This window comes from Pseudopodoces humilis, chromosome 30 (assembly GCF_049639895.1).
Source record: "Pseudopodoces humilis isolate 2021_Gansu_Grassland_sample_001 chromosome 30, ASM4963989v1, whole genome shotgun sequence".
Taxonomy (NCBI): domain Eukaryota; kingdom Metazoa; phylum Chordata; class Aves; order Passeriformes; family Paridae; genus Pseudopodoces; species Pseudopodoces humilis.
In genome coordinates this window covers 1706823-1734145 of record NC_142229.1, presented here as the reverse complement: position 1 = coordinate 1734145, position 27323 = coordinate 1706823, and the positions used below count along the sequence as shown (strand labels likewise).

General features: G+C 56.7%; 1 protein-coding gene across 4 annotated transcripts in view; it reads right to left on the bottom strand.

Moving 5' to 3' along the window:
- Positions 1–459: 459 nt before the first annotated feature.
- PEBP4 (phosphatidylethanolamine binding protein 4) overlaps positions 460–27323 on the bottom strand; it is a 76419-nt gene continuing 49555 nt past the window's right edge. For all 4 annotated transcript variants that reach the window (XM_088068416.1, XM_088068417.1, XM_005530871.3 and 1 more), the window contains 3 exons: positions 7772–7817; positions 6678–6794; positions 460–859 (listed from right to left, as the gene is read on the bottom strand). In XM_088068416.1, coding sequence (XP_087924542.1) covers positions 768–859; positions 6678–6794; positions 7772–7817 — 255 coding nt within the window. In that variant the 3' untranslated portion in view covers positions 460–767. The remainder of the gene's footprint in view (positions 860–6677; positions 6795–7771; positions 7818–27323) is intronic.

Genomic DNA, 27323 nt, shown 5'->3' with positions numbered 1-27323 from the left:
GCTTTGTCACCAGGATGTGCCTCAAGGAGGACCTGCAGGCGGGTGAATCTGAGCCTCGGAGAAAACTGAGTCTTAGATGAAAGGAGCTAATTAAAAGGGAGGTCCGGCTAAGTGGCCAGTAGGCAGAGCTCTGCTGATTTATACCTTTAATTTTGGTTTTGCTTTCCAAGAGAAATGGGCTGAGGGCAAAGGCAGGGCTGGGGCAGCGCCCGGTTCCCACGCCGTGCCACCAAGGGACCCCTGGACCGGCATCGCTGTCCATGTCCCCTCCTGGGTGACCCTGGGGTCACCTAAACGAGGCTCTGGCTGGCCACCCCCTGCTCCCATCGCCCACAGAGGTCTGCTCATCCCATGCAGATCCCAAAATGCCAGATTCACCCGGCGCTGCCGCTGCCCCGCGCTCGCTGCCACCACGGAGCCCCGTGTGCTCCATCCAAATTTTATTCGGGAAGCTGCAGGCATCAAACTCAAAGTCCCCAAAGTGCCAGGGGGACATGCAGGGAGTCAAGTCAGAAATGGGGTGAAGGGAGGAGAAGGGGTGATGCCAGAATTCCTGGGATAGCCAGGAGAGCTGGGACACCTCTTGGCACATCCCCCAGGGGGAAAGAGAACTTGGCTTTGGGAGGGGAGGGGTTGGGGTTGGAGCTGTGGCTCTGGGCTGGGAGCAGGGTGGGTTCATCCTCGGTGGGTTCTGGGGTCCCCTCTGCTCCGGGCAGAGGTGGCTCCGTGGTATGGGGATGTGCAGGGCAAGGAAGGGATGGCCAGAGTTAATCCTTGTAGTTTTTGGTGAGGAACTGGGTTGAGGCCACAGGGTGGCCCAGCTCAAAGTCCTCCACGAAGTCCTTCAAGTCCCAAGTGCCTGGGGAGAGAGGAAAAGGGGGTGAGCAGGGCTGGAGAGGGGAGCAGCCCTGTGCAGCTGCTGCTCTGCCCCAAACCACATCCTGCACACCCCGGGAGGCCCCAGGGACAGCGGGGAGTCACAGGGACCCCAGCTCTGAGCTGCCCGGGGGTACGCAGGGCTGGCTCCTCTCCTGCCCCCTGACCTTTGGAGCAAACCTTCCTACGAACCCACCCTGGCTGGAAATCCCCCTGGGAGTGTCACAGGAGATTCCCCGTCCCCCGTTCCTCATTCCTGACCCTCCTCCCCTGCTGCCTGCCCTGACCCCAGGATCCGGAGGAGGGATCTGGGATCTGGGGGCATCCAGCTTGTGCTGGATCCAGCTGTGGTTTTGCCCAGGTAGGCAGCAGGGAAGCCCTCTCCAGGGTGAAAGGCAAGAGGGATTCCCTCATCCCCGGCCCCTGTGGGGCAGAAATCCCCCGGTGCCCTGCCAGGGTCGGGCACCGAGCCTGGGTCTGGCTGGCGGTGCCGGAGCATCCTGCTCTGACCGGAGGGGCTTTCCCTGGCACCCAAACAGCTCACGATCGTGGGCCACGGGGGAAAGGGGCCGTTGTTTATCTGAAACCTGTCCTCTCCTCTTCCTGGCGGCTCTTTAATGTCACGCGGCAGCCTGGCAGCCTTTATCTGCTGTCACATCTCAGCCCCGACCGGAGCGCAGCGTCCCCTTTGCTCTTGCAAAAGTGCTGAGCAAAACCTGAGCTGCTGCATCACCTGCGTGGGGTGGTGATGGCTTGGGGAGCTGGTGGAGCTCCCACCTGCTCCTCACTTCGGGCTCTGAGCTCCAAAAAAAACTCTGGAGATTGTCGTCGTGACGGCACTGCTCGCTGTGACCTCCTGGAGCTGCGAGAGGCCGTGGCTGGGATGCTCCAGGGCCCAGGAAGGAGCTCACAGGATGCTCAGGAACGACCCTGCATCCCACATTCCAGCTGGGATGAGATGCTGGAGATGCTGGAATGCACCAGGCTGCTGCTGGAGGCTCCCAGGTGTCCCCTGCCACCCCCCCAAAACCAAGCTGAGAGCAAGGGCAGCCCCAGTGTCCTGCACTGGGGTCACCACCAGAAGGGACACGGAGCCTCGAGCGCCTCCATCCCCAAATTCCACCTTGGCAGGAAGGGTAGCCCCTCACTTCGGGGTCTCAGCCCAACCCCCTCAGTGCCGGGGGTCCCGCTGAAGGTGGCACCAGGGGATGGAGCCTCGGGGGGGGGGCCACTCCCGCTGCGCCCGCAGCCTCCGCCGGGTGCCTTTCATCCGGAGGGTTTCAAAGCGTTTGGAAAAGCCCACGGGAGCAGCCGGCGCCACGCGGGACCGGGGTGAGAGCGAGACGCGGCACCCCCGACTCCCAGGGGTGCCGGAGCTGTCACTGATGCTCGCGGATGAAAGGAGCCGGGGGAGGCAGAGCCTCTGCGGGGCTGCAGCCGCCGGGCCCGGCCCTCGCCCCGCGCGTGGGGCCGGGGTTTTTCCTGACCTACTTTCCTACCTGCCCTGGCACCGGTTGTGCCAGGCCTTTCGGGGTAGGGAAAGCCCCGGGGCAGCCGAGGGTGTGGCAAAGGTGGGGGATGCGTGGGGGGGTGCCAGATTTGGGGGGCGCCGGATCCCCCTGCCCCAAATCCAACCCCTGGGGTGCATCCCCAGAGCGGGTGCGCCATCCCGGGTGACATCCCCGTGCCAACCATCCCAAATGAGCCCGGCTGGCTCCCAGGGCTGGGTACTGTGAGTCACTGGCATCACGGAGCCGGGAAAGGAGCAGGGACCAGGCGGGGAGCCGAGGTCGCGGTGCCACTGTCCCCTCTCTCCCTGCCACAACAATACGGCGCTTCATCCGTGGCTTGGTCCGCTTTCAAGCTCATTTCCCAAAGGATTAAATCATCCCGCTTGGCCCTTATCTATGCACCCGCCGGAGGAAGAGGAGTGCCCGCTGACACCCACACGTGCGCGGCCGCCTGAGCCTGGAGCGCCCGATGGGGAAACTGAGGCACGAGGCAACCGCTGGCCTTGGGAAGCTCGGCATCCCCGATCCCACAGGTTTTCCCAGCGCTGCCGTTGCCTCCTGCCCCCCCCCCCCCGGCCCCCAAACTCCGATCCCCTCCTCCCCCGGCCCCCCCGGCTGTAATTTATCAGCCTCATCAGCGGCAATGTTCTCCTGATGGGAGCCCTGATGCTTTCTCTGCCAAGATTAATGATGTCCCAGCGGAGGTGGGCGGGAGGCCGGCAGCTGCTTTGGTCACCATTAAGTGACACCCGGGGACTCGGGCCGGCACCGCGCTCTCCCCGCAGCCCTTCGCCGCCTCTCGTCCCAGCCGCGGCCTTTCCTTCCCCGCCGGCGCCCAGTCCAACCCGATTTTCCAGCTGGGTGGATCGGATTGGAGCTCACAAGGTCGGCTCATGAGTCAATGCCGCGGCCCCGATCCGGGGCTGGAGAGGGATGGAGCCACAGGCTGGCCGCGCTCATCCCTGTTCCTGCTACCCAGAGGACTGGCTGCTTCCCCGAGGCAAAATTTCCTGGAGGGAAAAAAGCCATTCCCGGTTTTCCAGGGCAGGAAGGGCTTTGGGAATGCCGGAGCTGGTAGGAAAAGGTGGAAGTAGAGGGATGAACTCAGGTGCAATTAAGCATCAAGGTTTTATGCTAATTAAAGACTCCCAATCGATGAAAGCTGTGGGGGAACTTTTAATTCCCCAGCAGCCCAGCCGGGGTCTGGTGGGTGCCTGAATTCCCCCGGCTGAGGGATTTTCCGTGGATCGAGAGCCTGTGGCGAGTGCTGCCGCCTCGGGATGCGACGGTGGCTGTGACATTTCACAGACCACAGATTATTATCTTGCATCTCCCCAAAACACAGCCGCGGCTTGTAACACTCCTGGCTGTGAGAGAAGTGGGCTGGGTGGCAGGAAGAGCCATGGGGACACCCCAAATGTCCCCACCTTTGGGCCTGAGTGGGGACAGAGCTGGGGCTCGGTGACAATTTCATGGCACAAAACCTGAAGTGAATCAGACTCCAGAGGAGAAACTGAGGCTCTGAGTTCTTTGCCCGAGGTCACACAGAGCCGGCTGGTGCTGGGATTGATCAGAAACACTCACGGGGAAGGATCAGCGTGGCTTTTTTTCTCTGATGAAACAAGATTTTTGCTCAAGAGCCGCCCTGGAGAAACAGCTCGGCTGTAAACAACTGATTTCCACATCACCACGAGTGACAGGGGGACGCGCACGGGTCCTGCAGTCCCCCAGCACCCGGCCTGTGCCCGTCAGTGCCATCCCAGCCGGGACATCCCCACGGCAGGCGGGCACCGGAGCCACCGTGGGAATGTTCCCACTCCCTCTGAGCTGCTGGCGTTGCACAGCCAGGCAAGGAGGGACAAGAAACAGGGATTTGTTTTCCACTCTCGCCGCTGCCCCTCGCGATTTGAATTCCCAGGGATCTTTCCCAGGAGCAGGGACAGGCGACGCGGGCAGGTCCTGGTTTAGTGCCCTCTTCTGGAGGCTCCGGCCGAGCTCCTGCCATCCCGCCTGGCACTGTCACCTCCCCCGGCCCTGGCCTGGCCTCCAAAACACATCCCGTGCCAGGTGGGAATGCTTCTGGGAGCTAAGCAGAAGCTCTCCGGTGGGGCTCAGCTCTGCCAGGGGATGAACTGCCAGAGGGAGGGATGCTAGGCACAGGGCTGTTCATCCCAGCACAAGGATGTTCATCCCGGCACAAGGATGTTCATCCCAGCACGGGGATGTTCATCCCAGCACAAGGATGTTCATCCCAGCACGGGGATGTTCATCCCAGCACGGGGATGTTCATCCCAGCACAAGGATGTTCATCCCAGCACGGGGATGTTCATCCCAGCACAGGGATGTTCATCCCAGCACGGGGCTGTTCATCCCAGCACGGGGCTGTTCATCCCAGCACAAGGATGTTCATCCCAGCACGGGGATGTTCATCCCAGCACAAGGATGCAGTGCTGCAGGCTGGACACATCCCGAGGCTGGGCTGGGCCAGCGCCGCTCCCTGTGCCTGGTCAGGACACAACCCTGTCCAGGGTTGGTGGTGATGGCTGTCCCCATCCTTGGGGAGACAGAGATGTCACTGTCAGAAGATGGAGGATAGAGTAAAAGCAGTGAGAAGGGGTTCATTTGAGGCCAAATAAGATGGGAAATTCCGAGCAAGGATGCCAACTGTGCCTGTGGCATTGCCAGGAGAGCCTGCATCGTTTCTGCTGCGAGAGAGGAGCAAGGCAGATCTGGGCTGGGACCTCATCCATGATTCTTTGGGATTGGGGTCACCCCCTCCTTGTTCCCACCTTCTGCCAAAGGTGTCTGCTCCTCTCCATGCACCAAAGGGCTGGATGCACCAGTGGATCCATCAGTGCACATCCCACTGCCTTGGGGATGGATTTATTTAAAACCTTCAAGACACCAAAATCTCATCCTCTGGCTGCTTTTAGGGCTCATTCCCTGGGAATAAAGATGATGGGCTGTCAGTGTCTCAGTCCAGCAGCATCCCCTGGCCAGGCCAAGGATGTGCTGCAGCAGTGAAACGGTTAAAAATAACCCTCAACCAAGTCCTTAAACACGAGCCCCGGCCAGACCCCCGCAGCTGCCTGACAAACGATGCTCAGGCGTTGGATCTTGCGGAAAAATATCCACTGGGTCTTTCTCAGGAAGCGCAGGAAGGGCTGGGAAACACAGATGGGATGGGGACAGCACCAGCTGGGGAATGCCTGGCCACCCCACGCCTTGGGGACAGCAGGGTGGTGGGGGACCTTCCCCAAGGTGGCTGAACCCCTTTGGGGGTGACATTTGGGGAGCTGGAGCCACGTATCCTGCTAATAAGAGGATTTATCTGGATTGTCTCTGCTTCCCTTCCCAGCTCTGGGATGCTGCGATGTAAATGCGGGGACAACACGGAGCCCCCTCCTCCGAGCAGGAATGAGGGGCCGGCTCCGCTGGCAGGGGGTGACAGCAGCAGTGTCATTAGGAAGCGGAGCTAATGAGCCAGAAAACTAAGCCAAGGGCAAGGAGAACCCGCAGGGAGACTCGTGGCAGCCTCATCCCGCTCCGGCTGTGGGATGAGCACTGTTCAATGCCGGGGGAAGGGTCAGGGGCTGTCCCAGAGCCCCCTGGAACCAGCCCCCCTCTCCGGGCCGTGGTGATTGAGGCAGCACAGCCCAGACACACAGACCTGCCCTGCCCTGCCCGTCGAGCCCTGCTCATGCGGTCCCAGCTGGGAAAGTTTTGAAATTTCCCTTGTGGAGGCCATGTGGGCCGCAGAACCCCGAGTTCCAGGCAGGGCAGGGAGGAGGATGGATCCATCCTGGGGTCCCGCAGGCTGCCCCGTGCCCCACAATGGAGCAGCAGGAACGGTGCCCTTGGGCATCTCGTGGGTCTCGCCTGCTCCATCCCTTCCGTGAAAGACTTTGGGAGGAGTTGGGGAGCTGGGAGTTGGCGGGAGTTGTGTCAGCCCGGTTTGAGCAATCCCTTGCTAAACCTTCTCCAGGGCTGATCCTTATCCGCCTGCTCCGAGGTGCCGGTGATGCAACTCCCGTGGCTCGGGCTGGGGGGATGTGCCAGCAAGGGCTGCATTTCACAGCCCACATCCCTCCCGGCTTCCGATCCCGCTAGCCAGGCCATTACCAGACGTTTTCCAAGGGTTTCTGCTGCTTGGAAAGGATTTTACACCTCACCCACGTCCCCTGTAAGGATCCCTTTGCACCGAGGCAGCATCCCCAGCCTGCCGGAGCATTATCCATAGCCCTGGAAAAGCCCCTCGGGGCTGGCATGGAGGGCACAGCGGGTCCTTACTCAGCGAGTCGTTCTCCTCGGAGCTCAGGGCGATGGTCTCGTGTGCCGGCTGCTGGTACAGGCGGAACTGGTAGCGATGGTAGCCGCTGTAGCGCCCGGGCTTGGGCCGGCTGTAACCTGGGATGCAGAAGAGAAGGGCTGAGCATCCCTCTGAGCCAAAATTCCTACTGGAACTGGTCCTCCATCACCCTCCTCCAGGCTGGGATTGGCTCTCCCACCCAGCTCCCTGCACTGTGACCCCTCACCATCATCAGCTCAGGTGTTCCACGGGCTGAGCAGCCACCAAAAGCAGCCCCTTGCCACATCCCGGAGTGGCCTGACCTCCCCTCCATCCCCCTCCCCATGACTGCACCCTCCCTGCTGGGTGCAGCCTCCCCTGGGGTGGGGGGGAGTGTTGGGGGGACAAACCTGAGACCCCCAGCCCCCCACCAGGGCATGGTCAGCACCCCTAGGGCTGCCTCAGGAGGGACCTTGGGGTCCACACTGTGCTGCAGGCTGGGAGGCAGCAGCGCACAGCTGCCCAGATGTGGGGTCTGCAGCTGGCTCAGGGCATGTCCAGCTGCTGAGGACAGAGAGGGCTGGCTGTCCCTGGGAAAGGGACATCCATGGGAGCACAGTCACCCCTTGGTCTCCATTATGGACAGGAGGATGTGACACCAAGGGACAGACAGGAGGCTGAAGCTCCTCCAGGACTCAGCCAGGTGAGCCCCCAGCCCCTCTCCCCTGGGGTGTGACCTCCCCAAGCCAAAAGTGGCCCCTTTTGAACCGAAAGTCTTTGTTCCTGCAACATCACAGGAATTGTTGGGATTCACCCACTTTTATCTTTTGTTTTTCTTTTGGGTTTTATCCCTCCCCCCTCTTTTTGCACTGGTTTGGAGCCTTTCCAACCTCTGGGGAGTTTTTAAACCACTTTTGCCTCTAGAAAAAAGAAGAGAAAAAGTGGCTCCTATTTCAGGCAGCGCCCAGCTGTGCCCTGGGGAGCTCCTCATGTCCCCCCTTGTGTCCCCCCTCATGTCCTGGGGTGCCCACCCCAGCCAGCACCGCCTCCCCCTTGTCCCAGCTGGCTGAGACCCTCATGTGGGGTCTGCACTCACTTGTCAGGACCTTCCCTCTGATCTTCCCAACCCTCAGATCCGAACCCTGGAAGGACAAAAAGAGGGAGGTGAGGTGAAACTGGGGTTGTCAGGAGAAACATGGGGCGATGGACCCCTTCTGCCCCTCCAGCTGTGCCCACTTCTCCCCAGGGATTCATTTTCCAGTATTTTGTGGGCTTTCCTTGTAAAGATCATTTGGGAGCCGCTTCTGCAGGGTGGGTGGGAAGGAGTGTGCCAGGGCTTTTCTTTGGCTATTTGGGATCCAGGGGCTCTACCCACAGTGCCCTGGCAGTGTGGTGACGCTGGTGTCACCTGCACAGGGAGACTATGAATGCTCTGGAGATCCAGGCCAGAGGTTCAGGATGTGGCACACCGGGAAAGCCTCAATAATTCCATGAAAAGCCTTGGTGCTGCTCGGCACACCGGTGTTTGGGAGAGCTGGCCCATTCCAGGTGGGATTGTGGTGATTTCCACCAGTGTTCCCATGGCAAAGCTTTGGCTTTGCTCTCAACAGAAACTCCTGTTCGCAGAGTGAGTCCCACTGGAGGCTTGGATTCCCATCTCCATCCTGGGATGTTTCCCAGGAGCAGGGAGCCTTTCCTGGGACACCGAGCATCCTGTAGGGACCAGATGGGTGACAAAGGGACGATAACAGGAGCTGCATCCACATCCTGGCCCCGCACATCCCACCTCACCCCTGACCTGCTGTGCTATTCCCGGCCATTCCCAACCTCCCGGCACTCGTAAATCCTCTCCTACGGCACCCGTTATTCCAGTCCTGCCCACACATGCTCCGCTGCCAGGCCTCCTCCGTCCTAACCTGCCCTGGGAGTTATTATCCCCCCCCCCCCAAAAAAAGACACCTCAGATAACTCCCAGCAAAAGTGCACGTGGGGAACAGGGTTCGGTGCCTCAGCTCCCCGCGATCAAAGCTTCCCTTTCCCTCCAAAGGAACCTGCTCCACGCTGAGTCATGGCCGGTGGTGGCCTCCTGCCAGCTGCCCCTGGCACGCCAAAGGTCACCCGGGAGCCCGCTCAGATCCTGGGATATCGGCTCACCACCCCTGCAGCCGGAGCCGCAAATGTCCCGGTGTCAGGGAGGCCATGAGTGAGGATTTGGGCAGGTTTGGGTGCCCAGCACCACAGGCGGGGGGGAGTCTCATAGCAGGATGGGAGGGGAGAAGCACCCGGGGCTGCTGCAGGGGACGCGCGGGGCCCTGGGACGGCTGCGGCCCTGCCCAGATGTGCATACCTACGCTGTCCAGATGTGCACACCCGCTCCGTACAGATGTGCACACCCGTGCCATCCAGGTGTGCACACCAGCTCCGTGCAGATACGCATACCTGCGCCATCCAGATATGCACATCCGCACCATCCAGATGCGCACCGCCAAGCCCACCCACACCTCCTCCGCCCAGATGTGCCCGAGACCTCCAGCTGTGCCAGCTGCCCCAGATGTGCCGCTGCCCGCCGGGGCAGGCTCATCCCGAGCTCGCCGTGCGGCCGGGCCGGTTGCCAGCCCCAGCTCTTCAAAGGCAGGGACTGCGGGTTTCTTTGCGCCGTGCGGGGACCGCGCTGCTATTCCTGGCTTTGCCAGGGGCTTATCGGGCCAGGCCGGGCCTCCTCCCTGCTTCCCTGCCCGCTGATGTGGGCTGCCTGCTCGCCCCGAGATGCTGCGGGTTCCTCGCTAGCCTCGGGCATGGGAGAGTCAAAGGATAAAGCTCCTTTTTAGGAGGCGAGAACAGGAAGAGGGCGGGAGGGAGAAAGTCGGGATGAACGCTCCAAACCCTGCCTTTTAATTTTTCTTTAGTAGTAAACAGCTGTCCTGGGAGCAAGGAACGAGCTCTGGGCACGGCTGCTGTGATCTGGGAGGGATTGGAGAGGTGGGGTGTGAGGCCCTGTGGCATTTTCTCCTTGTTTTTCGCTCAGGGAATGGTTTGTAGGAGGAATAATCCCCCCCTTCAGCCCTTTTCCCCTTTGCTGACACGCCGGTGAGGGCGAGGGGAGCATCACACTCCGGCAGCTCCCAAAGATCCCTGCCACGAGCCGAGCTAATGGACACTGATGAGCTGCCGCGTTTATTAATGCCCTTTTATGAGAGAGTTAATAGTTCCTAATGACACCATTTGAGCTTCCCAGCCTTTTATCTCCTCTTTCTCTCTTTCCCCTGCCGAGGACACGGTGTAGGAGGTGGAATTAGATATTCCCACCCTCCGGTCTGTGCCGGCTGGTGTCGGGAGCTGGCGGGGCACGGGATGCTCGTGCAAAGACCTGGGCAGCCTGAAAAATCTGTGCCGCCAGGAGCTCCTCTCCGCGATCCTTTCCTCCTTCCAAAGGAGCGGGGAATTTCATCCCTCTCATTCCTGGTGCCCTGGGCACCGAGAGTGGCTCCCTGGAAGCTCACGGCCAGCCCTCGGTGCTGCCTGCACGTCGCAGCCGAGGGTGGTGGTGGGGGGGGAGGGGGGGGGGGGGAAATAAATAAATAAACACAAATAAATTAAAAGGCAGTGAGTCACCTTGTGTTCTCCTCTTGATCTTTTTGTTTTCTTTTCACCCCCTTCCCTTTCTCCCCCCTCTCCAGAACGTGTCTGATCCCATCGGAGAGGAGGGGAAAGGGATGGGTGGCGAGCTCTCGCCAGCGATTCGCCCGGGCGAGGACGGAGGGTTATGGAAAGTGGGTGTGGGAATCGGCACAATCGCTGGCAGGGGACCAGGACAAACAGATGACGGATGGGACCCAGGGAAGTGCAGCCGAGCAGGGCTGGGCTGCTCCTGCCTCGCCGGGAGCGCGTCCCAAGCCGGCCCCGAGGACGCCGGGGGGGCTCAGCCAGGTGCGGGGGCTGCATCCCATGGGAAGCAGCCGAGGGGCCGGCCAGGATTAACCAACAATTTCCCTAGGGGGAAGCCGATCCCGGGCACCCGGGGCTCCTCCTGCGCTGCTCCTCACGAGCAGGAGTTGGACAGGGCAGAGAGGCTTCAAAGCCCGCCCAGCGGGAGCCTAGATTTGTTCTCCTCAATTCCTGTGATCTTTCGAAAGAGGTCAGGATGGAGGAATTGGCTCGGCGAGCGCAGGGGAGCATCCCTGGAAGGGTCGAGCCGCTGGGATGGCAACCCAGCTTCCCTGTGAGGCTGGAACGGGGAATAAAAGGCTGAGATGCTAATTGCAGGTGGATGTGGATCTGTTCCACCGTGTCCTTGCAGAGGAAGGTGAAGGTTTTGGGGTTTCCTCCTCCTCCTCACCAAAGCCTGCAGCAGTGGAGAGGACCACTCCTCCCCCAGCTCCCAGAAACATCCAGGCTCGTCCTGCTTTCCAACAAAAAGCATGTGAGCAAACAGCCGATCCAAGAGAAACTCTCCTTCCAATTATCCCAGTGCGCAGGGAGGCCAGGAGAGAGCAGGGCAGGGCCCGGCCAGCTCCCAGCACTCCCAAACTCCGGCATTTCCCAGCTCAGCCGCTTGCCTGCACAGCAGCTCGCTTCCAGCGGGATCCTGGTGCCGGATCTGGGGCGTCGGGTGCTCCCAGGCCGACCCTCCAGCCCAGCCTCGCTTTTCCCATCACCACCAAGCCTGGGCTTGGTGCCTGAAGGAGCCGCTTGGCCCCGACCCTGTGAGTCCTTCCGTGCTGAGAAATGTCACATCCCATTATGCCAGCCTCGCTACGCCGCGGGATTGTCGTGGGCTCTCCGTCGGGAAGGAAATTGGGAGGAAGAGGAAAAAATATGGAGAAACACAGAAAAAGTTTTCATGGAAGAACCAGGGTGGGAGAGTCCCCTCCAGCCAGGATGGGAAAGGTTTCCTTGGGAATGGCCTCTCCTGGCTGCCCCCTCACTCCAAATTGTTTTGCCAGCATTCCCAGGGCAGGGAATGACTTAACACAGGAACGAGACCCCACAGAGGCTGGATCCCATCACACCACAAATGCAGAGAAACCTCCCCTTCCTGCTGGAAGCAGCCCAGCTTTCCCAAGCCCAAAGCTTCTCCTCAGCCTCCTGCTCTGGTGCTTCCCTCAGCCCCAGTTCCTGGACTCTGGGATGACTCAGGGCCCTCGCTTTGTGCTTGGAGCCAGTTTCACTCTCTGGGCACAGCTGGAGACGTGGCCAGGCCATTCCAGGCCTGAGGCAGGAATGATTCCCAGAATTTCCCTGCTCCAAAACACCGGCACCCCATGTCTCCATCCAAACTTCCCACCCGGATCCTCTCTGCCCAGACACTTTGCTTCCCGTGAGTGTAAAGAGCAGGAATTAATCCCCTTCCAGAGCCTTCTGCTCCTCTCACAGGCTCCAGGAATGTCCAGTCCAGCCCTGTGGTCCCCAAGGATACATGGAAGCATCCCATGTATCTCCAGCTGCCAAACCCCTTACCCAGACCCCATTAGTTTAATTTATTAAATTTTATATTCACGGAATTCCACCATTCCAAGTGATATTTGACTTGCTCTCTGTCAGTCTGCACCTGAGAAATTGATAAACTGCCATGATCTGAGCCACATGCAGGCAGAAAAAGGGTAGAAAAGGTACTTCTCCTTCTACTTTTTTTGGAACTTCTTCGGAACTTCTTTTCAGGGCAGATCCAGAACCTCAGGAAAGCTAAATCTGGGTGGGTTGGGATCTCACAGCTGATGGATTTGTCTGGGAACTGACACAGCCGCAAGCACCAAAACAGGGTGATTTTAACCCCAAAATCCTGCCAGGACACCCCGTCCCAGCAGGCACTGACCTCATCCCAAAAAAACTCCGAGGCTCATGAGAACTCCTGGGAAAACTTGCTGAACCCCCCAAGGAGCAGGAGGGGTCCCACTGTCACCCTTGGGAGGCTCAGGTTGGAGCAGGCCCAGGGATGTCACCACTCCAACACAGATCTGAAGAGCCTCTCCCACATTTCCAGGGTCTGAACTCCAAGAATTTACCCTAACAGCCCTCAGGATCCTCAGGCAGCTCTTGGCACAGCCCGGACATTTTTCTAGCTCACGATAAATGGGGAAGGCGACCATAAAAATATATTAAAAAATAAATATCGGGCACGGTTGTAATTTAAATGCAGCTTTGTCTGATCCACCCTAACGCCGCAGGGGAGGACGTGCCACGGGTTATTAACTGAGCAAAATAAACATAAATTACCTCTGTGCCTGGCTCTTTGCAAGCTTTTTTTAATCTAGAAATAAAACCCTGCACTCCATAACCCAAACCATCCCTGGCAGGGACATTCCCGGGCTCCTGCCTCCCTCCTGGCAGCCCGAGGATGCTATTCCCAGCCTTGGAATCTCCAAAAAGAGAGGTTCTGCAAAGAGGGAGGCTCTGCCGGGTGGATTTCCAGCGAGAGACGGATCTCTGCCCGGCTTAGGTGCTTCTGGCATGGCTGCTGTGCCCATCTGCACCTCTCCTGCAGGATGTAGGTGAGGGGTCCCAGCCAGCGGGGTGGAGGCTGTGATGACACTGGCAGGGTTTTGAAACCTCAGACAAAACATTTGTGTTGAAAAAGGAGAAGGATTTTTTTTTTTTTTTTTTTAATAAAACACCTGTGGGATTGCGGAGGCAGCTGGAGGGGGGGAATGGGATGCAGGATGCTGGGCTCTGTTCCCAAAAGTGCAGCCGAGCTGCTGTGGGAGGGCACAGGAGATGTGGCTTTGCCAGGACACTCCTGGCATGGGATGGAGCGCTGGATTTGGGAGTCGAGGCCAGTGGCTTTGCCAAGAAACTTCACAGAGGAGCTTCCCTACTACCCCTTCCCTCAGCAGGGAAGCACCTGGGGCTTGTTGAAGTGAGAAAGTCGAGTAAAGATGGAGGTTGAATAAAATGAAGGTTGAACAAATGAGGGTTTGTATAAAATGAAAGGTGAATAAAATGAAGGTTGAATGGTTGATGGCTGAATAAAACAACAGTGGAATAAAATGAAAGGCGAATAAAATGAAAGGTGAATAAAATGAAAAGTTAATAAAATGAAAGGTGAATAAAATGGTAGTTGAACAAATGAGGGTTGAATGAAATTAAAGGTGAATAAAATGATGATTGGACAAATAAGGGTTGCACCGGGTTGTGGACAGGGCTGTGCACTCCCTGCTCGCTCGGGGAGCCGGGGGGTGGCTGCACCCCAAAGCCCCTTTTGGGGAGCGCCACCACCTCGTCCTGCGCGGTCACACCCCGGCCCCTGCTGTAACGCCGGGGTGATAAATGATGGATGTGATTGCTAAGAACAACAGGGATGTTGATAGCAACCCCAGGGGTGTGTTAGGAAGCTGCGTGGATGCCGGGCTCGGCTCTGGCTGCCTTCAACAGCCCCACGGTGTCGCAATTGCGGGCGAGCTCCCGGCCGAGCTGGCTGCTGGATGAATCACCCTGAGCCGCTGGCCCGGGGCTGGCCCGGCCAGGAGAGGGATGTGGTGGGGTTCGTCCTGCTCAGGATCTGGCCAGGACCCTCCTGGAGCATCCACCAGCTCCTCGGTGGGATGCTGCTCTGCTGGGGTGGGAAGTGGTGCTGGATCTGGAGGAGGATGAGGATGAGGAGGGCGCTTGGTGCCCCTCGCTGTGACTGCAGCCCTGCCAAATGCCGCTCACGACGCCCGCTTTCCCAAACCACGCCTGCATTTGGTGCCCTGGGCTTTGTCACCAGCCCTGTCCTTTCCAGGAGCTCCACCAGGGTCTCCCTATTGACCTGAGAATCAGGCCTTTGATATGGTTTTTCTACAAGTTCTAGCCACTTTCCCAGGAAAGTAACTATAAACATAAGTGTTTATAATTCTATTAAAGATATACCTTTTAATGGATGTCTCTCACGGCCAGTGTGGTTAGGAAAGTGTTAACCTGACTATCCAATCCCTGGTTGTGGTCAGAAAACTATAAATACTGAAAAAATAAATAAACTAATCCCTTTCTTTCACCACACCTCCAACTGGGTCTGTGTAACTCATTTGGTGTCCAACAGTGACATCTCCCTTCATCCACCCCATGGATCTGGGATCCCTCTGCTCTCCCCCAGTTTTGATGGGACATCCCCAAAATGCTACAAGAGTTCTCAAAAAAACTACAGGAGGTTTCTACAAAGCCTCCGAGATTCCAGCAGGGGGAACAAGCTTGACCTGGCCAGAAAAAAGGGCCGGGTAGGACTGGAAAGGTCTTTTCCATCCCAGTCCTTGGGAGTGGAAAACTTGCTCACCCTGCGTGCGTGTAGCTTTAAGATGAGTTTGCTTTTCCAGCAGCAGATTTCCGGAGGATTCTTGGAGAAACACCAAATTTTGCCTAATTCAGTAATTTAAAGGCCCGTAGCCTGAATTCTGTGCAGATGAGAGCGGAGCCTGCACTGGAACCTTCCCTTGGGATGTGTCCCCGGGGAGGCTCTGCTGCTCTGTGGCCTTTGGGCACTGGGATCATTTCCTTTGGTGGTTGGGAAGTGCCGGCACATTCCTGGTGCTGCCACCATCCAGGCTGTGCTCACCAGCAACAACCATGGCCTCACATCTGAACCACACATCCAAGACACAGCCGAGCTGGGATCGTGGATTTGGCTGGGAACAGATTGAAATCCATCCAGTGTCACCCCCTGCCATGGGCAGGGACATCTCCCACTGTCCCAGGCTGCTCCAGCTGGACCTTGGGCACTTCCAGGGATCCAGGTGCAGCCACAGCTCCTCTGGGAATTCCATCCCAGCCCTTCCCCACTCTCCCAGCCAGGAATTCCTTCCCAATGTCCCACCCATCCCTGCCCTCTGGCACTGGGAGCCATTCCCTGTGTCCTGTCCCTCCATCCATTGTCCCCAGCCCCTCTCCAGCTCTCCTGGAGCCCCTTCAGGCCCTGCAAGGGGCTCTGAGCTCTCCCTGGATCCTTCTCCTCTCCAGGGGAACATTCCCAGCTCTCCCAGCCCGGCTCCAGAGGGGCTGCAGCCCTTGGAGCAGCTCCGTGGCTCCTCTGAACTTGCTCCAGCAGCTCCCTCTGATATTGGGGACCCCAAAGCTGCAGGTGGGGTCTCCCCAGAGTGGGACAGAGGGGACTCCCTGCACTTTTTTGGGGGTGAGTTTGGGGGTTGCACCCAGGCATGACCACCAGGAGATCTTGGTGGGAGTTGGGGTCGCACGCTGAGCCCATCCCATCCCCAGATCCCACACGGACACCCCATCCCACCCCACAGCCGGCCTGGGGGGGCTGCCGGGGCTTGGGGGGTGCTCGCACACGCCCCAAAAACCTCCCCTGCAAATTCCTCCTCCCTGGGGTGTCTGATCCCCATCCCGGGCACCTTCCCGGGCGTGGGGGCGGATCAAAGGCCGCGCGTGCCGGTCCTGCTCCCGCTCTGGGCCAATTTGGCTATTTCAGCTCACCTAATCTGATGGGAGCGGGAGCTTGGGGGGCTCATTTATTCCTCTGGGAGTTTTTCTGTTTGTTTTGCTGTTTGTTTGTTTTTTTTTTTTATTTTGGGAGGTGGCTTTTTTTGTTGGTTTTTTTGTTTGTCTTTTGGGGGGATTGTTTGCTTTTTTGTTTTTATTTTTGTTTTTTGGAGGGCTTGTTTGTTTGTTTTTTGGGGGTTGTTTTTTTTTGGGGGGGGGTTTTGTTTGTTTGGTTTTTCTTGTTCGGTTTTTGTTTTGGTTTGGTTTTTGGGTTTGGTTTTGTTTTGTTTTGGTTTTGGTTTTGTGGGTTTTTTTTGCTTTTCCCTTCCTTCCGCTGGCCCAAAATTCTCCCTTTCACCCCCGATGACGGCAGCCCCGGCCAAGAGGGGACCGCGTTGTCCGGCCCCCGCCAGCGCATCCGGGCGGCCTCGGGCTCCCCCCAGAACCCCCCCAGGCCGCTTCCTGACGGCTGCGATTGGCAGCGCTTGCAGGGAGAGTCCAGAGCTGCCCTTGGGACGGGACAAACTCCAACCGGAAACTCTCTGGAGCTGCACAAAGTTCTCCTGACTTTCCCCTCCTGCTTTCTGCTCGGGGAGGGGGTGCTCGGGGAGGACGGGATGCTCAGGAAGGTTTTGGTTTGGATGAGGATGATGAGGAGCCAAGCGCGCCTGTTTTTTACGGAGTTTGAGCATTCCCGTGGCCCGCAGGTTCTTTGGCAGAGCCGCAGAGGAGCCGCTGACCCCCCTCGAAAATGCAGCCGAGGAGGATGAGGGGTTAACGACAGCGCTGCTGCTGCTGCTCGCCTGCCAAAAGCCGCTCCGGCGGTGCCATGGACTTCCCTTTATTCCATAAAAGTCCACCGGATCCGGGCTCCCGTGGGATGCTGGAAGGAGGGGGCTGAGCCGCCCTACCTGGAGCGCGTGCAGGAGCCGGGGGCTGTTTGTGCCGTGCCTCCCAAAAAAAAACCACCTCGGGAGCCGGGAGCCAGCGCTCGCCCTGCTCCCTGCCCCGGCTCGGGCTCCGGAAAGGCAAAACCTCATTTTCCAATTTTTATTTATTTTTTTTTTTAAACGTATTTTGGGTCGCAGCCCCGTTCCAGCTGGGCTGGGAAAGGATGCGGGAGAAAAATCTGGGATGGCCGGGCTGGGGCAGCACGTGCTGCTCCTCACGGAGCTCCAACATCGCTCCAACAGTCTCTGCTCCCCTCCAGGAGACCCAGAGCCCACGGGGGTGGAAAGGAGATGCTGGTGGGAAGCAGGGAGAGGAGAAACACAAGGGATGTCCACCCCCCCGGAGCCTCTTTTTTCTCCATACCCTTCCCAAACCACGTTTGGATCTCCCAGCACCTCAAAATCATCCCCCGACTCCAGCCCTGATTATTTTGAGGGTGCTGGTGCAAATATAAAGGCCAAGAGGTCTTTTCCCAGCCCTCTTCCTAAAGCGAGGGGTCTCCCAGAGAATCTGTGGCTGCCCCATCCTTGGAAGTGTCCAAGGCCAGCTTGGATGGGGTGTGGAGCACCCTGGTCTGGTGGAATGGAATGAGATGAGTTTTAAGGTCCCTTCCAACCCAAACCACTCCACGGTCCTGTGAAACTGTGTTTTCCCAGGAATTTGGATGGAGCAGAAACATAAAAAGTAATGTGAACAGGAGCTGCTCTTTCCCACAGAGATGCTCCAACTCCCCCCACGCTGCTCCGAGCTCACCAATTTAGGATTTACAGCCCAATTCCCCCCCAGGGCTGTACCCGGGGACACCACAGCAGATCCCTGCGTTAGGGTGGCCTCCCCAAGGCAGGACGAGTGGGGGGTCCTCTCTTGACCCCGCTCCCTCGCAGGCAGCTTGCCCGAGCCCCGGCTCAGTTACAGCAGCAGACGAGATGTCATCACACCGAGAGCCCGGGGCTTGCATCACAAGTGTCTTGCAACGAAGAAAGCCAAATTTTTTACAGGAGCAGCACACACGCTCTCTCTCTCACACACACACACACACAGCCTCGGTAATTAACTTAATAGGTTTCTTACAGAATGCCCCGTGAGTGATGCTCAACATATTCAAGTGTTGACAAGACGGCGCTGAACCCGACGCCTACACAACGGGCAAACGAGGCTCGGAGCACAGACACACCTTCATTGTCTGAAACTTGTAGTAAAACTCCAAACCCGCCCTTGTGAAATGGGGAGCTGAGCAGATGGGGCTGAGTAACCCTTCAGCTGCCAGGACCTGGCGCAGGACCTGGCAGGACCCAGGTGAGGTGGCAGCGGCTGGTGCCCAAGACCCCCAAATTAATTTATAAGTGGGTTGGACAAGGTGGAGATCACGGCAGATGTTTCCATATATATTTGGGATATGTAATGAAGAGTTTTCAGCCCACTGGGATCATTATCCTTGATTTTTGTGGGTCCCTTCCAGCTCAGGATATTCCACAATTCTATGGTTTGCTGGGCACTGAAATAAATCAGCAGCTTCTCACTCCTCTGTAAAAATATTCACCCTCCAGAAAACAGCTGTAAATCCAAAATCCAAGGGGATGAACAAGGCGCTGTCGTCTGGGTTCTCTCCAGGTCAATATTTAGGCCACTAATATTAAAAAAAAACGCTGCTGGACAGCCCCTCCCTGTGTGCTGCCTGCCCGGTTCCCAGAGGAATCATTCCCTTCCCTCCTGCCTCAGGAATTGTGTCATAAAAGACACAATTTTGGCTCATTTGTGCTGGATGGGCTCAAATCCCCATCCAAGGAAAGCCAGCACCAAACACCCTCCTGAAGAGCCAACAGCATCTGTGGTCACTGCGGAAAAAAGGGAAAAAGAATCACTGGAAGGACGATTGATGGGAAAACCAGTTTGGATGGAGCTGTGTTGCAAGAGGCAGCAGAGATCCATCTCCTGCTGATTTGGGATGGGATCTTGAGTCAGGAAAGTTGCCTAAGAAAGGGTGGTCGTCTGTACAGGTTTCTCCGGGTTGGGAAATGTCCTGCCAGCGGCTGGGACCCGTGTGCAGCAATCCCAATCCCAGCCTGGCTGTCATCACGGTGCTGACGAGCTCCCAAACCTGTCGGGCTCCTCAGCGTCCCCTCCACCTGGATGGGGCCCCGCAGCTTGGCCCTGTCCCTATCGCTCCGGGATCGGATCCGGTTGGATCAGGGGGAAAAGTCCGTCAGCAGCTGCTGGTGATGCCGGAGCAGCAATGGGATCATTCCTATGTGTCACATCCAGTGTCATTCAGAAGGGTTGGAACCCCAAATTGGGGGGTCTTCCCCATCCTCCTGCACCTTGTGACTTCAAGGGCAGGCACCGGCCACTGCAGGGATGCAGGATCCATCATTGTTCCTAATTTTAAGAGTTGCAAAAGAATTCCAGAGGTTTTGATCAACAGATCAAAAACCCTAGAACCTTGGGCATGACAATTTTGGGAGATTTTTCCAGCACCAGAACCTTGGCCACAGCAATTTTGGGGGAATTTTTCTACACCAGAAGAGCGTGGATGCTGCAGACCAGACCTGGGCGGCAGATGGGCGAATCCACAGGGTTACAGTGCACGGGAATTAAGGATTTACCTGGGAGTTTGCTCGGCATTGTCAGGGAATTAAAGGTTTACCTGCGTGTTGCAGACAGAGGCTTAAAGATTTTACAAACACACGAGATTTACAGCTCTCCCAAATTTCGACACCCTCGGGTTTACACCGCCAGGGAGGATTTTGACCAGGTCTGGATGTTTTCCTGATGAAACCTGGTGGGAACGGTGGTGGGAATTGGGGTTCAGGCTTAACCCACAGCCACGTGGCACCCGAAATCAGCCCAAAACCCTCAACCTGTCTGGGCTCTTGCAGAGAGGGAGCCAAGTGGGATCAGACCCTAAAGCCGCCCAAGGTGAAGCCAGAGCCTCAGCATCCATTGCAGAAGGAATCTTTGCATTAAAATCCCTTTTCTCTCCTCAAAAACTCAGTGACATTCCAGATCTTTGGGAGTTGAAGCATCCCTTCCACCAGCACCTCCAGCCACGATGGCTGGACCTTAAATCACACAACAAAGGCAAGCCCCAGCAGAGGCTGCAGAGCAGCAAATCCTGCCCATCCAACAAGCCCTTCCCGAGCATTCCCAAGGGTGAATCCTGGTGGGATGCAAGGCAAACACATCCCAAACACCCTACAAATCCAGGGCTGATGGCCTGGCCTGCTATCGTCTCTGCTCATCGGGAATTGCAGCCGCTTGCATGTGTGGAGCGAGGCAGAGGTGCAGGAGCTGTGCAATTCCCAGCCCGGGGCGAGTGGCTCGCCCACACACTGGGAACAGGAGCTGCAGGCCGGGCCCCGATGGAAGGCGGATAAAGCTGCCCTTACGTAAGGCCCGGGGTTGCGTGGAGGATCTGTGGCGGGAGCAGACTTGCTCTGGGCTCAGCCAGCAGCCCTGGGATGGATCCGGGCCGGAATATCCCGGGATGTGCAGCACAGAAGCAAACCTCGTTCTCCTGCCCGCCGTGCTGGAGGTTTTCTCCCCATCCCAACCCCTTCCCAAAAAATAGGTGCAAAATAGGTTGTTGTTCATGAGGGCGCTGGTGATTATTAATAATAACTCGGCTCCGTGGTGCTCCAGTTTTTCCGAGCTCCCTGGCAGCGTTCCGCCTGGGCCGGTGATTTAGTGCAACTTAATTATTCCCGGAGTTTCATCACCTCTTGTTTTTGATGTCTGTGTCTCTGTCAGGGCCTCACCTTCATGACTAAGAGAGCCAGGGAAACAAACTGCTGGAAAAGGGAGTGAAAGGGGGAAAACCCTGAGCTGGAGGGTGCTTGGAGGCTGGGAAGGCTCAGGAAGGTGTCCTGTGGGGATGCTCCGTGCATTCCCGCTGCAGGATGGGATGTGCATGAGGATGCAGCCATGGAGCCCCTCATGGGGTGTGGGGGCTCCCACCCAAGCCCACCCCAGGTTTCAAGGCTTGGCTGTCATTCCCAGAAGCGGAATGAGCAGCATTCCCTGTCTTCTCCTTCCCAAAGGGAAAAGATAGTGCTGGGCCTTGTCTGCCCCTAAAGCACCTCAGCGAGGAGCTCGCAGCTCCCTCGGCCCTGGGAAGTGTTGGATTTGCTGGATTTGGCTCCCAAATTCCCAAATTCCATTGGTAACAGAATTCCCGTGGCTCCAAACCTTCCATCCCACCATGGAGTGTGGAGGAGCCATGAGCAGAGCCAGGAGCAGCTCCTGGGACTGTGCCTTGGATCCACCTGGTGCCCTCCAGGGGACACCGGGAGCATGCAGAGGGACACAGGAAGGACTCAGGGATGCACACAGGGAAGGAATTGCTCCAGGGAAGGAGGAATTCCAGCTCCAGGGCTGGAAGCCCACAGGTGGTAGGGGTAGCATCCTGCAGGAATGGGGCCGGATGGGGATGAGGGATGCATGGCAGGGCTGGTACTGCCCCAAATCTGCTGGGTTTTCCTCAGAAATTAAAACCTGGAGCAGGTGGGATGAGGTGACCACCATTATCCAACATTTTACACATGATGGAAAGTGGGAAGAGTCTCTTGGAATGGCTAAAGAGCCACTTTGGGCTGCAAAATTGGCAGGACTGGGATGCAGGGCTGGGATACACATTTGGGACTGGGATGTAGCATTGGGATGCAGGGCTGGGATGCAGGGCTGGGATACAGGGTTGGGATGAAGGGCTGGGATGTCATATTGGGATGCAGGGCCAGGATTTAGCATTGGGATGAGGGGCCAGGATTCAGGGCTGGGATGTAGCACAGGGACATGGGGCTGGAATGAAGGGTTGGGATGAAGGGCTGGGATTTAGGATTGCGATGCAGGGCTGGGAAGTTGTACTGTGGCACAGGGCTGGGAGGCAGGGCTGGGATATGGCACTGGGATATGGAACTGGGATATGGAACTGGGATATGGAACTGGGATATGGAACTTGTATACAGCACTGGGATATGGCACTGGGATACAAAACTGGGATATGGCACTGGGATATGGCACTGGAATATGGAACTGGGATGTGGCACTGGGATATGGAACTTGTATACAGCACTGGGATATGGCACTGGGATATGGAACTGGGATGTGGCACTGGGATATGGAACTGGGATGTGGCACTGGGATGTGGAACTGGGATGTGGCACTGGGATATGGAACTGGGATGTGGCACTGGGATGTGGAACTGGGATGTGGCACTGGGATATGGAACTTGTATACAGCACTGGGATGTGGCACTGGGATACAAAACTGGGATATGGCACTGGGATATGGCACTGGAATATGGCACTGGGATATGGCACTGGTATACAGCACTGGGATATGGCACTGGGATACAGAACTGGGATATGGCACTGGGATGTGGCAGTGGAATATGGCACTGGGATGTGGCAGTGGGATATAGCACTGGGATACAGCACTGGGATATGGCACTGGGATACAGAACTGGGATATGACACTGGGATGTGGCAGTGGGATATGGCACTGGGATACAGCACTGGGATATGGCACTGGGATACAGAACTGGAATATGGCACTGGGATGTGGCAGTGGGATATAGCACTGGGATACAGCACTGGGATACAGAACTGGGATATGGCACTGGGATGTGGCAGTGGAATATGGCACTGGGATGTGGCACTGCTATACAGCACTGGGATACAGCACTGGGATACAGAACTGGGATATGGCACTGGGATACAGAACTGGGATATGGCACTGGGATGTGGCAGTGGGATATAGCACTGGGATACAGCACTGGGATATGGCACTGGGATATGACACTGGGATGTGGCAGTGGGTTATAGCACTGGGATATGGAACTGGAATACAGCACTGGGATGTGGCATTGGAATGTTGCTGGGAATGTTCCCACTTTGAGGCACAGCAGGGCAGCTCAGTGGGTGCCCAGCCAGAGCAGAAGATTCTCCTGGATCCATTTGGGATCTGCCAGCACCTCTGTGGCAGTACCAGCCTGGCTCAGCATCCCAAGTATTTCACCCAACCCTGGGAAAACCCAGGCTCCACTCCAGGCCACGCCAAACTCTGCGAAGCCAGGGGAGAAAGCCAGGAATTTTCACAAAAAAAAAGAGGAGAGAGAGAGAGAGGATGAAAAAGGGGAAAAAAAAAAAATCCCACAGCATTCCCAGTATTTCCCTATGTGTCTGTGGCCTGGCGCAGCCCTTCTGCTCACTGCTCTGTTTATCCATGACAGACAACTAATTAACATCGGAGCCTCTTGAAAGGTCTTTTCAGAGGTAATGTTCTGACAGAGGATGTCAGTGAGGAGCAGTGATTTGTCTAAGCAGTGATCACATTGTTTCAGACTGAATGAGGTGAATATTAAACTGCTTTAAATGCACTCTTCATAAAGCACTAATTACATACTCCCGGGGGAGTACGGGCAAGGAATACTAAACAGCCGAAAAGTCAACAGAGTGCTTTTTATAGTATGTTGCTGGGTTCTGTGTTTTTCTGTCTTTCTTTCTCTCTCTCTCTCTCTCTTACAGTAAAATCACAGCACGCTGAAGAATACACATTTATAGCACAATGCTTCACATCTAATTATATGGCAATCATTAGTTTTAACCTGGGTGTATTATATTTTCTTTGATATCTCGTGCCCCCCGGCATCTCTTTGCATAGAACACTTCCAAAGGCATTTTCTCCCCTCCCTGGAAAAAAATGTGCTTTTTTTTCTCTTTTCCAGCTTTAACATTTGCTTATAATTTTTTTTTTCTTCCCCCTAAACAATTTTTTTTTTCTTAAATTGGCAGGAATAAAAAGGGGTAAAAAGAGGGGAGGAGGAGAAATCTGTTTAATCCAAATAAGAACCTCTTCCCTCCCTCCTGGAATCGTGCACTTCATTATTACCAAGGTAACTCCACTGGGGTTTTAAAGAGGAAAGGAAACACAGAATGGGCCATTAATGAATTCCTGCAGACTTATCTGCACTCCTGGTCTGGCTCGGCCAGAATTCCTGATGGGGGGAACAACTACTCCATGAATTATTTATTTTTTTAATAGCACAACTTGGGCGGAGGGGGGGAGATTGAAGTAACCACAAATAAATCCTCCCTGCGCTGAAAACCTTGCGATCTTCTCATGCAAGAAGTGGAAAAATAAAAGAGCAGCATGTGACAGGCCTGGGTGTCCTCGAGGAACCTGCTGCTTCCTCCTGGGAAGCGAAGGGAAAGCCGGGAAGAGGTGCTGGGGACACGGATGAGGGGCATGAGGGTTGTTTGAGCATAAATATCTCCCCCTAAATGTCCAAGGTCTGTCTCAAAAGCACAAGGTGTGGCTGAAATTTGTGAGGAATGGCACAAACACAGAGGATCTGCCTCAAATAGCAACTTTCCTGCCTCCCAGCACATTCCAGAGGGACTGAAGGGGCTCCAAGGAAGAGGGAGAGGGAATTTTCATCAGGAATTTTAGTGCCAGGACAAGGAATAGGGGATTCAAACTGAAAGAGGGGAAATTTAGCTCAGATGTATGGGAAGGAATTCCTGGCTGTGAGGGTGGGGAGGGGCTGGGCTGGAATTCCCAGAGGAGCTGTGGCTGCCCCTGGATCCCTGGAAGTGCCCAGGGCCAGGCTGGAGCAGCCTGGGATGGTGGGAGGCGTCCCTGCCATGGCAGGGGTAGGACGGGATGGGATTTAAGGTCCCTTCTAACCCAAACCATTCTGGAATTGAAGGATTTGAAATGCTCAGGGTTGGTTCTGTGAAAGTGGGGCCTGGCCCAGAAGTGCAGGGTGGGATTCATAAACAGAAATTATGGCTCAAATAAACCCAGTTGGATTCACATGCAGAGGTTACAGAATCATGGAATCATGGAATTGTTCAGCTTGGAAAAACCCACCAAGGTCACCGAGTCCAAGCTGTGCCTGATCCCCACCTTGTGCCACCTCCAGGCCCTCCTGGGACACCTCCAGGGATGGGGATCCAAGCCTCCCTGGGCAGTTCCAAGGCCTGACTGCCCTTTCCATGGGGAAATTCCTGCTGCTGTCCACCCTGAGCCTCCCCTGGCCCAGCCTGAGGCCGTTCCCTCTCCTCCTGTCCCTGTTCCCTGGGATAAGATCCCAAATCCCCCCGGCTCAGCAGCACAAATCAGGGAGTTGTGCAGAGCCAGAAATTCCCCCTGAGCCTCCTTTTCTCCAGGCTGAGCCCCTTTCCAGCTCCCTCAGCCTCTCCTGAGTCTCCAGCCCCTTCCCCGGATTCACTGCAGCCCCTCAGGACTGGACACAGCAGCCCCAGGACCGTCCCTCCGGCTGTCCCGCGGGTGCAGCTCCTCCTGCCGCGGACACTTTGTCACTGGTGTGTCACTGCAAGGCCACCCCTGCCCTGCCCGAGCTGAACCACCACACGAGGCCATGGAAGCTCTGTCCCGTTCCCAGGATCAATCCCGCTCCACAAGGCACCGGGTGCCCACGGATCCGGGCGGGAGCGTCGGGATCGTCGCGCAGAGCCGGCGCTGGCTGGGCCCTTCCTTCGAGGTGCAAACTTCCTCGGAAAGGAAGAGTCATGCAGCCTTTAGAGTCTTTTTTTTTTTTCCCTTCCTTTAAAGAACATGAAAGAATCTGATAATTACTTCTATCTACCACCCAACTGTACTAATTACCAACCTATTTCTTCACAGTATGACAGACACAGGCTCTCCAAAACACATAGAGATAAATTAGCACTAATTGGTTTTCCTCTGGCTGTTTGAATTAGTATTTAAAGCTCCAATTACAAAGCAGAATAATTACTATTAATGTCCTGTCGCAGTACAAAAGGCAGATATCTCGCGAGCGAGTCCAGGTGTATTATTACACTGATTACAGAATATTTAACCTGGCTCGTTAAGACAAAGACACGGGAAACTTTAAAAAGAGGGAAAAAAAAATGGGAAAAGAAAAACCACAGATGGTGGCAGGTCCCTGCAGGGGATGGATTGGGGGGGTCTTTGAAACCTGGGATGAGAGAGGTACGAGAAGAAGAGAGGGAAGAAAAGCAGGAAAGGAAAAGAGGGGGATGAGAAAAGAGCAATTCTTTGGGAAAGCAAAGGAAATTTTGGAGGGATGAGTGGGATACAAGTGCTGCTCCCCCAGGCAGAGTCCAGAGCAAAAAAGGCAGAGCATGGAGTGTCCCATGGGTCATGACCCAGCACCTTTCTCCTCCTCCTCCTCCTCCTCCTCCTCCTCCACCTCCTCTGAGAGGTTCCACATCCCTCGGAAGAGAAGCAAACCCAGCTCCCTGCCCAGGGGTGCTCTGGAGTCAGGGGATGAAGGTGGGAAGGGGCAGGGGCAGGACAGGCAGGGCCATTCCAGCAGCTCCTCCATCCTCGGATCCCAAGGGTCAGGAAGAACCGGGATGGAACATCCCTGTCTCCCCAGCAGCTCCACACCTCTCCCTGTGCTGTCATCATCCCACCCCAAATCTCGTAGAGCCGGGCTGTGCATCCAGCTGGGAACGCACAGTCCCATCCCTGACCTTCCCACAGATAAGGGGGGATATGGCCATGCGTGTCACCACAGGCACAGTGCCGCCATGGGGACAGTGCCACCACAGGCACAGTGCCACCACAGGGACAGTGCCACCAGGACAGTGCCACCAGGACAGTGCCACCACAGGGACAGTGCCACCACAGGGACAGTGCCAGCACAGGGACAGCGCCACCACAGGGACAGTGCCACTATGGGGACAGTGCCACCACGGGGACAGTGCCACCACAGAGACAGTGCCACCACAGGCACAGCGCCACCACAGAGACAGTGCCACAACAGGCACAGCGCCACCACAGGGACAGTGCCACCACAGAGACAGTGCCACCACAGGGACAGTGCCACCACAGGGACAGTGCCACTATGGGGACAGTGCCACCACAGGGACAGTGCCACCACAGAGACAGTGCCACCATGAACACAGTGCCACCACAGGGACAGTGCCACCACTCTCTGCCTGACACCAGGTGGTCCCCTGGTGCAGGGGGGATCATGGGCTGACTCCTTCCTCCTCCCTCTTCATCCATCCCTGGAAAATCTGAACTGGGGGGTTCCTCCAAGCACCTGCAGCCCCAAGGGAGACTCCAGACCCTGTCCCCTAAGGGGCACCCCAGGGCAGGGCTCCCACATGGGTCACACCCCACAGCGGCCAGGACAGTGTGGGGACAGAAAGGAAAGTCATTTTGGGGAGTGAAAGCCATGCTTTTGCCACCTGGGACCGGCAAACAGGGGGGCTCCACATCCCTCTGCCAGCCGCCATCCCGGCCACGCTCCCGAGGGTTGGGATACGCTTCTC